Genomic DNA, 12,041 nt, shown 5'->3' with positions numbered 1-12,041 from the left:
TTTTAGAAGAGATTATTAAAAAAAACTAAAATCGCCTGCAGAAAGTCAATGCAATACCCGCAATACAGGAGCGCGTTGTTATTGTGTTTCCTTTGCGAAGGCGTTCCTATTTAATTCTTGAGTGTTAACATGTACATATCTATATGTATACATGTCTAAATGATGAGAAGTATTTAATACTTAGCTTGTAAATATTTTTCAATGTTGAACTATATACTAACTGATATCACCATGCATTGATTCATTATGCTGATGTATAATGCCATGATATCCTATGCGTGGTAGGCCTAATTAATATTTGCTTTTTGTTTTGTTTTTTATTCTGATGTTTTTTGATAACAATTTTTAAATATTCTTGCCTATTATTATTATTTTTGTATTTAGCCAGTCATCTGTCATAAATCAGTAGGTATTTAACATTGTTACAAAATCAGTTTAAAATATGTACATTTCTGGCGTATGAAAAGGGAAATCCTGTCTCTATCCCGTCCCAAAATTTTATGAGAAATAAAAAAATCCTGTCTCGTCTCAAAATAAAAATCCAATCTCGTCCATCTATAACAAAGTGTTATCTGAACTTGATACCATATTAAGCTGAAAGTTATTAAGTTTAGGTTGAAAGAGTGAAAAGATGGAATCCTCCCAAATGTGTGTTAAAAAATAAAAATAAACTAAAGAAGTTTGTTAGTTAATGCCGAACAGGATATGGCAATTTTCTGTAGCAGGTGACACCGTTAAATCCTTATTTTTGGATAGAGTTGAAAAAAAGAGTTAATTTTCCTTTATATTTTTTATTGTTGACTAAATATCTCAAAAAAAGTATAGGTTATCTAATATCTAGTCTCATATTAGTAAAATTTTGAATTCATACCTGACATAAAAAAATTATTGGTTGCAGGTTTTGGATGCTTCATGCAGGAGCACATTGCTGATCCACTGTCTTACGGAATATACATCGTAGACCGTCGCTTCATTGGTCTAGAGGACTCTGTGCAGCAATTGGCTCAATATATGTACGACTTTGCTCGGCTGAACCGACGACAGCGTATCATTCAGCGTAACCGAACAGAACGTCTCAGTGATTTACTAGACTGGAGAAATCTGGGAATCGTAAGTTCTGTGGATTTTTTGGATATCATTTTTTTTTTTTTTGTGTATTTTGAAAATAGAAATTTAGTTTTAAGTTTTTTACTACTGTAAGTATTTTATTTCATTTATTAGATGTTCTATATTGAGAAATATCAAAACCATTAATCGCCTAGCTAGCTTTTTTTAGTGTAAGATTTTTTTTTTGTTAGATAGTTGAGAGTTAAACTACGAGATCGAGATTTCCATTTTTCGTTCTTGCCAGTAGTTATTTTCTTTCTCGCTAAAAAGATTAGATTTAACCATGACTGTTAAATCCTCCATTTATTGATTTAAATTATTTTAAACCATTGTATATATTAAACTTTTAAACCAAACTATAAAATCTAGTTTTGTCGAATTATTTTTCAATTCACAATAATTAAATGTACCTCATACACAATATTATTTAAAAAGCATAAACTTCTCCTTCAGATTTTAAACTAAATTTATTAAACTGTATGTGTTACTATTGATCATTAAACAAACACATACAGTGCAATAGATCTTGTCATGCAACATGCAATAAAATACAATAAAAAAAAAACAGTACTTCAAAAGCCAAAGGTCTGCAAATGCAGATTTCTGTAACAAGCAAAGTATTAGGGATAAATTCTGCAGATTTTGTGTGTTCGTCAAACTTCAGAGCTTATAATGAAGCTTTAAGTCCACTAATATAAACCAAAACATTAATCTTCAAGATATTTAAAACCATATCTGAAATATAGATCGGTGATCTGTTTGTTCACAGTACTACAGGCAGGCTAGACAGAAGGCTTGTCAGGTCGTGTACCCTGACTATGTAGATGATGATGAGGAAGGGATGGGGGGTCGCACCATGAACTACCCCCGTCCCTTCTCAGAACCTCCGAGTCCAGCTGCGTCTCGTCACACAACCCCTGCAAGCTCCCGTCATGGTTCTGATGATGAGGATGAAGTCGATGATGAGAAAGAGGTAACACCATCTGATCAAAAATTTGTTTCCGTAAAATTTACAACTTGTGATAAATAGGGGTACGTACCTCATCAATGTTAATCCTATTACATACAGACTTAGGGTACTGATTCCAGAACATTATAGATGGTTCCATTCATTTGCCTCATCTTCTTAATATTAATATGGGTATGCAGGACAGAATTGCTTACTTCGGGTCGGGTAAAAAAAATTTGGCCTTAGGGTTTCGGGCGAACGTAGGGTTGCTTTAGAAATTATTGATTTGAAAAAATATCAATTGGTTGGGAGAGGATTAATATAAAAACAACCTTTTTTTATATATTGTCATCTTGTACCGAGGTGAAATATGAAATCGTGAAAATCTCGCCATAACACGTAACCTCCGGTGGTCAATGCTACCATATATAATGGCAAACACTACATGTATTCATTGTTAATGTTTTTAATATATCTGTGTTCGTGTGTTGAATAATGTTTGTTTGTACATTGATGACAACGACAATGCGTTCAATCAGTTTTAAGAAGACTCGGCTTGAAAATGGAACCTGTAATGTTCCGAAACTAGTCGCCTTAGACTTGAATAGGATTGACGTTAAGGTTTCCTATTTATTACACATCCTAAATCAATTCTGGAGGCAATGATGAATAAAATTACAACTTGGTATTTGAGCAAATGAATTTTCTCGGAAATAAATAACACAGTTTTTCTAATACCACTAGTGTGAACAATATTTTTTTTATCATCTGAGTTTTGAGGGGTAGTTTAAGGGATTAATTTGATTAGTTTCCCTTTAAATAGGTTTATATTTAATTTTAATGAAAGTATTATTGATTATTTGGAAATGGATTTGAGTTTTTGGAAGATAAGACATCAAGAGTATCATCTTAACTCTTATTTGATGAAGAATTATTGATGTTCAAACAGTATGCAATGAAATGAAGTTCTTAGGTTAAACTTGACACTTAAGTCTTTCCAAGCATTTGCTTACACCTGGTTTGTAACTTCCTCACATTGATTGAGAAAGTATTTTACATTAGGTTGCATTTATCAGACTAACTCAAACTAAATTTGGCATTATCATATTTTCATAGAGTTCCATTTGTATGTGAAATTTATATAGAGTTAGCGCAGTTATTTTTTAGTCAAATACTTAGAAGTTTTTATGGATTGTATCTACTACTGCATTAACTTATTTTGGGTGCTTTTGGCGAAAATTGTGTTATTAACATGATCTTTCAACACATTATGAACAGTTAATGAACTGCAAAGTAATATTAATTTTACATTGTTCTTTCAAAGATTTTTATTTGTTTCTTGTAATTGTTAGTCATCTTTACTTGTTTCGCAGGGAAGGTAAGCTTTATAAAAGTTTACCACCCCAATTTAAGGGTACGGGTATACACTTTTTCTGAATTCATTTATCTATGTCTTAGAATCCTGTTTACTTTAGTTTCTCTTCACATTTACTAAAATAAATTTTGTTTGCAGTTGGCAGAGTTGAACATAAACAAATGAAAGTCCAAGTGCCAAACCATCTCCAGGGCTGGTGCAGGCTAAGTGGTTTGGTTGTGCAATCTCTCCTTTAGTGGTGTAAACTCTATTTTTTATACAGTCAATACTCTCAACAGACCATTTTTTCAAGGATACTATTTAGTTTTGCCTAGCACAAACGTTTATCTGTCCAGTGAAAGTGTTAAAACACTTTCTACACTCTACTATTTTGGATATATATATTTTTAATACAGTAGTTTCATGCCAATTGTTGTTATATTTTGTCAAAATGCCACAAATACCACTTCACCGGTTCCTTACTGAAGTGACAAAGTGCCTTACATATAACGGACTAAATTGTCAGTTCTATAGCTTTACGTGTGTTCCTGGTGATTAGATTACCCATTTTACATTTTTCGTGAACGTAAAACTTAAAAATCTTTTACTATGTTAGGTTTATAAGTAAGGGATTTGACTTAAAAAAATGCCATCTCTAGCAATTCAGTTTTCATCCTTATACTCACATTTTTATAATGTACGTGGGTAAATACACATAATATATTTTTAAGGTTCAGTACTCAAATTGTAAGGCTTAACAAGGCAGTACTGCTCTTTGAATAAAATCAATAATTTTTAACATATATTATATGTATTTACTGGTGTACACATGAATCAAAGGTGTAAGTTGACACGACTGAAATGTTGGAGGTTTCATTTGAATTGCATCACATATAAAACTTGTCATCGAGTCAGGTAGCTGCTCCATAAAATGTGTTCATTTTTTGTAGGTTAGTTTATTATAATGTAGGTTCGCTTCCATCTTAGTCAAAACGATGTGGTTTAACCATTAGCAAAGAAATTAATTATTCTCGTTGATATTTTGATTGAATTTTATAGTTTTTAGCTAAAAAAAATATTTTAAGATGTTTAGGCCTATATATATGTTTGGAAACAATCCTAAAATATACACAATGTTTTGTCTGATTGGTCCGAGGTAATCTTAAAAAATTGTTAAGGGAAATAAGCCAAATATTCTTTGGTGCTTAACTTTCAAATTCATTCATAAAATATAATTTAGAAGACAGGTGTACTTTATCATATTTTGATAGAGCAAAACTTAGACGAATGAAAATATTTTTTTTTGTCCATAGTTAAGTTCTCATAAAAGGTTTAAGAGTTTACTATGAGACATTTATATTGAATTGAAAACTGTTGTAATATTGTAAAACTAAGAGCTTTATAAAGATTTATATTATTGATTTATTTGTATAAAACAACAAATAAGTGTTATACCTTATGTTGACAAATATACATAATACATAGAAGATATGATAAAACAAATAATTATATGTTAAAGGTAAAAAAGAACAAATACAACTTTTGTTTTAAGGTAGATGTATTAGTTATGTTAAAGTTTTATTATTTTGTTAGATTTTTTAGCAAGTTATTTGCATCATAATACATTTATTTTATTTTAAGATTGAAATATATTTACTCATTTGTTTTGGTTTAAGTTAAGGTTACCAAATTTGGTTCCCGTTTTAAAAACATGTATAAGACATTATATATTTTTATTTGTATTTGTTAGTTTTATAAAACAATAAAATAATTTTTCCCACAAAGTTCATACACTTTATAATCACACACCATTCTATTCTTGTGTGAGAATAAAAATTCCAGCAGATATTACGTTCTGTTACAGTTTTAAGTGGGACTTGATTTGAAATTAAAATAAAATAAAAGCACAACAGTAGTTGTGAAAAATTTAGGGGTCAAAATAATTTTCCACAGCAAGGAAAAACATATTTGGTTAAATATACAAGTTAAAGACAGTTATCTTTAACTTTATACAAATAGTCTTTATTCATGCTCATTTTACTTTTTCCTTACCCTGATGTTGATGGTCCAAGCAATTCACTAATGTTGCTATTGTAGGGCTCAATGTCTATAAGCATCGTGTGATATGCAAATGGAAATCACATTCTACATCTCAATTTGTAATTAATTGTGTTGTTGACTTGGTTAGGGTTATGGGGTTATACTTTAGTTTGTATTTTTACCAGTTATTTTCGTGCCATATCACATCACATTATCAACTGATAGATATTAATTTATGTTTATAGTTTGGTAACCAGTAGATTTATTTTTTTAGTCATTGTTATATTTTATTGTATAAAATGTTTTTTTATTCATTTGTTAACTAACCAAAACTAATTTTTATTGTTTTAAAATATCGGAGAAACAAAATTGTAAATAAAGGCTATAGAAAAAAATTGGGTAACATGCCTTATTCAATAAAAATTGATTTTGTTGGAATTTTTGTAACAAATGAAATATATATTTCTCCCTATCAGGTTCATCAATAACCTACATATTATTCAATTAATTTTTTATTTAAATGGCACTGAATCATCAAGTGATTTTGATTCAACTAATTGTAAGGTACACAATCTAGTAAAGCTGGTTTTAACTTTAACTTAATTAATATTTTTAATTTATTTTTTACACACGTTACGCCAATAGTCGTTATTTAAACTTCATTTTCCATGTAGTGGTACCTACAAATGATGATAACAACAAAAATGATGAATAACTAAAATCCATTGTGATTTTTTGTGTCAACTGCATCATCATCCTAGCCATTGATCATGCCTTTTCAAAGTTAAGGTGAACCGACACGGTTTGACACAGTTGATGCTGAAAACCACTATAGATTCTAATGACATAGGCCGTAAAACCCTCTATGAGTAAAAGAGGAAGACCAATATATTGCAGGATTAGAGTGTTGTTTTATTTTATTGTATTTCATGCTATTTGGTTTATTCGTGACTTTAATAGTAATAAGACATTTAAGGTATCTGTATCTAACAAATCCAGGCAGCTCAAACTAGCTCGTAGAAAAAAGAAACGCTGTTTTAGACTCATTAGTCAACAAACAAAATTTCTTTTAATAATTTTGTTCCAAAAAATATAGAAACACGTCAGATTTCTAGTGATAGAATTGCAAAATAAACTTGTGTTTACATAAAAATTTTCATGTGATTTTTAAGGAATTATTTAATAACTCATATGAATTTTGTGAAACTACATGAGGCATCTGACAGGAAGAAAACCTTGGATATGAGATATTGCTATAAGTAACTTAAGGCAAATCACTCTTTATCATATTTCCTATATTTAGGGACTTACTACTTAAAACAAGTAAATGTTGAACAGCGTCTTGTCAAAATCTAGAGTTACATTACATAAACTTAAAGGAATAAGAAGAAATCAAGATGGATTATAGTTAGTTAGTTTCGTTTTAACTATCCTTGTACCGTTTGATTATTAGAATCTGGTTATATTTTAGAAAGTTATTATATATCTATGATTATGTCTTTCTCTTAGTTTAGTTTCAACAAATTAGATTCATCACTTGCTAGGCGATGATTATAAATTTATTTAAACGTTTTAGGCATTTTTGATTTTCTTGCAGCTCACGAAAAAGTTAGTATTTGGTTTGTTGTTATTAAAAGATAGTTTGTTTGATTTATTTGTAGCATTTAATGAAAAATGTTGTGAAGTGCCATAGTTTATACTCAAGATTTTAGTTTTATATATATATTTTTGCATTGTGCATCAATTTAGATTTTTTTGGCTCGAAATGCAACAATTTAAAGAGCTATGTTGTTTTTGCACTATATTTAAAAGTTATATACATGTTTTTGAATAAATAGATCTATTTTCAATCTCCATTTTATTATATTACCTTGAATTTTTAAATGTATAGGCTTAAGTAATATTCTTCCTGTTTCCCAAATCCAAAATGTAATATATGTTTTGTATTTAGTGACATTATTTACACAAAGACAGAAATAAAGAGAATTTTACACTTTATTTTCACCCAAACGTAAATTTTACACTTTGAAAAAAACCATTCTATTGTTTTAGTTAATTTTGATTCATAACAATTTTTTAGGTATGTTTTAAAAATACAATACCTGAAAAATAAGGTGGTTCATTCATTTTTTTGTTACCAGAAGTAGTTTCTTTGACAGGGTAAAACATTTATTATAAAATTTGTAAATATTAATATAAATGTCGATTTAGTCCAGATAACTCTGTGTTCCTGTCTGAATATTTATATTTTGTTTTATTCTCTCAAGTTTAACTCTTTGGTCTAGAAAACGTGTAATACTAAATATTATCCTAAAAATCTTCTGCCACCAATATAAAATGAAATGCTGAATAGTAAAACCTCTAAGCAACATAAAGAGCTATTGAAGGTTTTCATTGCTCACAGTGCTTTTTTTGCAATTGGAAAAGTATAGTTTGTCACTCTAAAAGAGTCTGAAATGAGTGGTTGAATGAAACTTCATTTAAGATAAATCTTTCTTCTTGAAAATTTTGCTTAAAGGTATTATCTTATCATGACTGAAAATAATTTGTGTTGGGGCGAGAACAAGTGTGAAGGCCATCCCACTCTGCTTTTTCCAAAGATACCTGGTTTTTGATAAGCGACTTGTATTTTTACTTCGACAATGATGAGCGTTGTCGCACTGGAAAATGTATGACTACACTACTGCTTAAAATATGATACTTAGGGATAATACTTCTTAAGTATACATTTGGCTATTTTTTATCAAGAATACTAACCCTAAATACTGTATAAGCATGGTATCAGATTCATAGTTCTAGTGAGTCTTCTTCACAGGGAAGAAGTTACTGCTATTGGCAGCTTACTATCACTATGTTAACTGGATAGTTTTTGCCTTATGGTGTCTAAAATAAGAACGCAGAATTTGTTCCAATAATCTGCTTTGCAATGTATATGAAATTATTCCTAATGATAAATACAATAAGTACCCTGGCACAGAATGTAGACTAAGTAACATTTATTGCTTTATTAAATGTATGTTCAAACTATTTATATTTTAAGGAAATTTACAGTTTAGTACGGCTCCTAGTGTAATTAATATTGGCCCATAGAGTACTTGTTTTTTGTGTGGCAAACCCCAAAGATATTGAAGTTATAGACTTTTATTGAATTTGATGAATTGGTATTCAACCATTAATAAACTGCAACATTAGCTTAAAAAACTTGTATACACATAAAACACAATATATGTTTTTTTGTTAATTAAAAAAACCCTTCAATGTAAATGTTTGCCAAAGAGTTTACAAATTGCCCATAAACAAGCAATATAGTGCAATCAATGTACTTTCTATAGGCATGCCATAGGAGATGACTCACTGTGTTAAGAACTTATAAGTTTATTGCTTTTTTAAGCTGTGCAAATTTCGGGACTAAAAAACCCCTATCCTATGGTTTGGACCAGGCTGGCTTGATAGCACACACTAATAGGTGTTTGTCAACTATTTGTTAATTGTACTTTCATATGATATGAAACTGTTTAGGCCTGAATAGTTGTGTCAAATCTTAAATAACTTACAAGACTTTTTTTGTCATCCACTTTTTATGGTGTGTAAAGCTTAGGAAGACAATTGCTTTACTGAAATAAAAATAGATGCATCAAATGAAATGTGAAATTTTAAAACTCTAAAAAGATATGTACATTTAAGAACTTAAATTATTCATTGAAATAATAAAGGTGTAGGAGCTGTACTAGGGAAAAATACACCACAAATCAATGCTGCCTGCAAAAATTGGAAAAAATTATGCAATACAGGGTGTTTCCAAATTGTCTGGACATATTTTGTGGACTTGTTCCTTGGGCTAAGACAAACATAAAATGCCATATAAGTATGGGTCTCAAATGCCTAGATTTCTGTTTGTCAGTCTGTTTGTGATTTTTAAGAATTATTTTATATCTTGACCATTTTTTGAAAAAGAAACTCAAAATTGGTATAAATATGTATTTTAGTAGGTAAAAAGAGCTTACAAAGTTTCGTTACCATACCTCAGGCCGTTTCAATATGGTGGCAATTTAAAATCTAAAATGCCAAATTTCATGAAAACCGTAAATATTAAGGAAATTGTTGTAAGAATCAAAAAGATAGAGAATCTAAATCCAAATCAAATGAGACCTTGTTTGTTAAAATCAGATAACAAACAACCGAGTTATCAGTTTTTTTCTACATTCAGTTACGCAATTATTAATGAATTAATTTAATAGGACTATCATACTGCTCTGTAAAACTACAATAAACAATATGGAAGTCCTCTTAAAATGTGTAACCGAATGTAAAAAGAAAAAAAACTGACAACCGGAATCCGATTTTAACAAACAAGGTCTCATTTGATATGGGTTTAAATTCTCTATCTTTTTGATCTGTAGAACAATTTCCAATATTTACGGTTTTCATGAAATTTGGCATTTTAGATTTTAAATGGCCGCCATATTGAAACGGCTTGAGATATTGGAACAAAACTTTTTAACCTCTTTTTACCTACTAAAATACCGTACATACCTATACAAATTTTGAAGTTTCTATCTTGAAAATGCTCAAAATATAAAATAATTCTTAAAAATCACAAACAGACTGACAAACAGAAATCTAGGCATTTTAGACCCATACTTGGCATTTTATGTTTGTCTTAGCCCAAGGAACAAGTCCACAAAATGTTTAGACAATTTGGCAACACCCTGTATGATAATTGTTTAATAAAAATCACCAATTAGAGTAATTTGTTCCCCTCTATTGGGACTGCCAGTAAATTACTTTTGAAATTATGGACAGTCTTAAACAACTTAACATGATTAAATAACAAAATATGACAGAATAACGTAATTGAATTAGCCACATTGACCTTTCTAAAATGCAGATTGAAAAAAAATTAAACCCTCGGGTTTTCTTATTTTGTTGTATAATCCTGTGTAACCCAAGGGAACACAACAAAGTGTTCACAGTCCAGATGGAAATAGATTCTGTGTGAACGGGAGAGAAGGAGAAAAGGAGAGGAAGATAATGTTTACTGCAACGCTTGGCGCCGCAATATTGTTATAAATATAGCGGTCGGAGAAACATAAAGATCAACATAAATCCAGGATTTGTATAAATAACTAAGTAGACTAATTAGAAGTGGTGAAACGTGGAGAGGTGCGGAAATAACTCGGGTTGTCGTAAAACAAGGAAACTTGGTCCAGGCAGTGGTGGATAAAACTCACTGAACAAACTCGGTTCTTAGTTCAATCCTTGAAGAATTCATATATACAGGGTGTTCAAAAGGGGTAGCAGATTTTTATCCCCCTGGAATTTTACCCCCTGGGCAAACGTGACGCCACAAACCAGGGGGTAAAATTCCGGCCGCGAACTTTTGAGTTTGGATTAAACGCGGAATTAAACATATATTTTCACGGTTGTGAATTTAATCAGAACACATCAAATTATAAAAACCTAGAGTGTACAGCCCGGATTCTTAACCCCGGAATTTTACCCCCGGATTTTTACAAAAGGAATTTTTCCCCCGGATTTTTATTCCCAGATTTTTACCCCCGGAATTTTACCCCCTGGCCAGATATATAAATTAGTGAGAATGATTAATTATCTTCATTCTGTTTTAATTTAATAGGAAACATTTTATTACTAAGTAGCTTATCTTAATTTATTTGTAACATCAACTAATCGAACAGGTTTTTGATTTTAATTTTGAGATTCGAGTATCAGGATTCGATCTTTGAAGCCAACTGTTGATTAATATGACGTATAAACAAACATCAGAATGGCATTTGATTCGAGGATTTCTTTAACGATTTATTATACAACCGTGGTAAAACAATGTTTTTCGTTTGTATTGTAACAATAACAAAATATGCCTTATTGTTTCTTTACGCAGAAATGTTCACCCAATTATCATTTAAATGAGATACTCAGTTTATTTTACATACTTATTAACCAACAGTTGGCCCCAAACGCAAATCCCGAACATCAAAATTAAACAGCGAATTCTGTTTACTTAGTTGAGATTACAGAATAAATAAATAAAGAAAGGCTACTAAATAATGAAATGTTTACAATCAATTAAAAACAGAAATAAGAAAATCAATCATTCAATTTCTAAAATCGGCCAGTGGGTAAAATTCCGGCGGGTAAAAATCCGGGGGTAAAAATCCGGGGGTAAAAATCCGGCCCTTACATCTTCAGTTGTCTAAACGCTAGTCATATGGACAGGGGGTAAAATTCCGGGTTTTATCCCTAATCTAATTAATCACGCTCTGGCTATTTTCATTAGACTTCCAAATCCGCGGGGGTAAAATTCCGGCCGCGAACAAACTTTTGGCCACTCAGGTTGCTACGTCATAGTGACGTCAGCTTTGCCCAGGGGGTAAAATTCCAGGGGGATAAAATTCCGGCGACCCGTTCAAAAAAGGTGGGGACATTATTTACGTAGTAATTCCTTTTGTCAAAATAAGCAAAAAAGTTGTATAACCATATTTTCCTATCTCGGTCCATTTAGCGGCTGTCTGTCTGTCTGTCTGTATGTGTTTTTACAAATAGAATCATAACTCCTTAACGGTTTGAGCTACA

The 12,041-nt window shown here is 30.7% G+C and overlaps 1 protein-coding gene across 1 annotated transcript in view; it reads left to right on the top strand.

Annotated features, from left to right (window-relative positions):
* Window positions 1-7,300, top strand: part of LOC128997821 (glycogen [starch] synthase-like) — a 35,046-nt gene extending 27,746 nt beyond the window's left edge. The window contains exons 11-13 of the mRNA XM_054423563.1: window positions 899-1,110; window positions 1,877-2,080; window positions 3,570-7,300. Coding sequence (XP_054279538.1) covers window positions 899-1,110; window positions 1,877-2,080; window positions 3,570-3,596 — 443 coding nt within the window. The 3' untranslated portion in view covers window positions 3,597-7,300. The remainder of the gene's footprint in view (window positions 1-898; window positions 1,111-1,876; window positions 2,081-3,569) is intronic.
* The last annotated feature ends 4,741 nt before the right edge of the window (window positions 7,301-12,041 follow it).

The sequence above is a fragment of the Macrosteles quadrilineatus genome, unplaced genomic scaffold (assembly GCF_028750875.1).
Source record: "Macrosteles quadrilineatus isolate MER2022 unplaced genomic scaffold, UCM_ALF_1.0 Scaffold_7__1_contigs__length_78375512, whole genome shotgun sequence".
In the NCBI taxonomy this organism is placed as follows: domain Eukaryota; kingdom Metazoa; phylum Arthropoda; class Insecta; order Hemiptera; family Cicadellidae; genus Macrosteles; species Macrosteles quadrilineatus.
The sequence above is the reverse complement of the archived record's forward strand: the minus strand, read 5'-3'. Positions and strand labels throughout refer to the sequence as shown.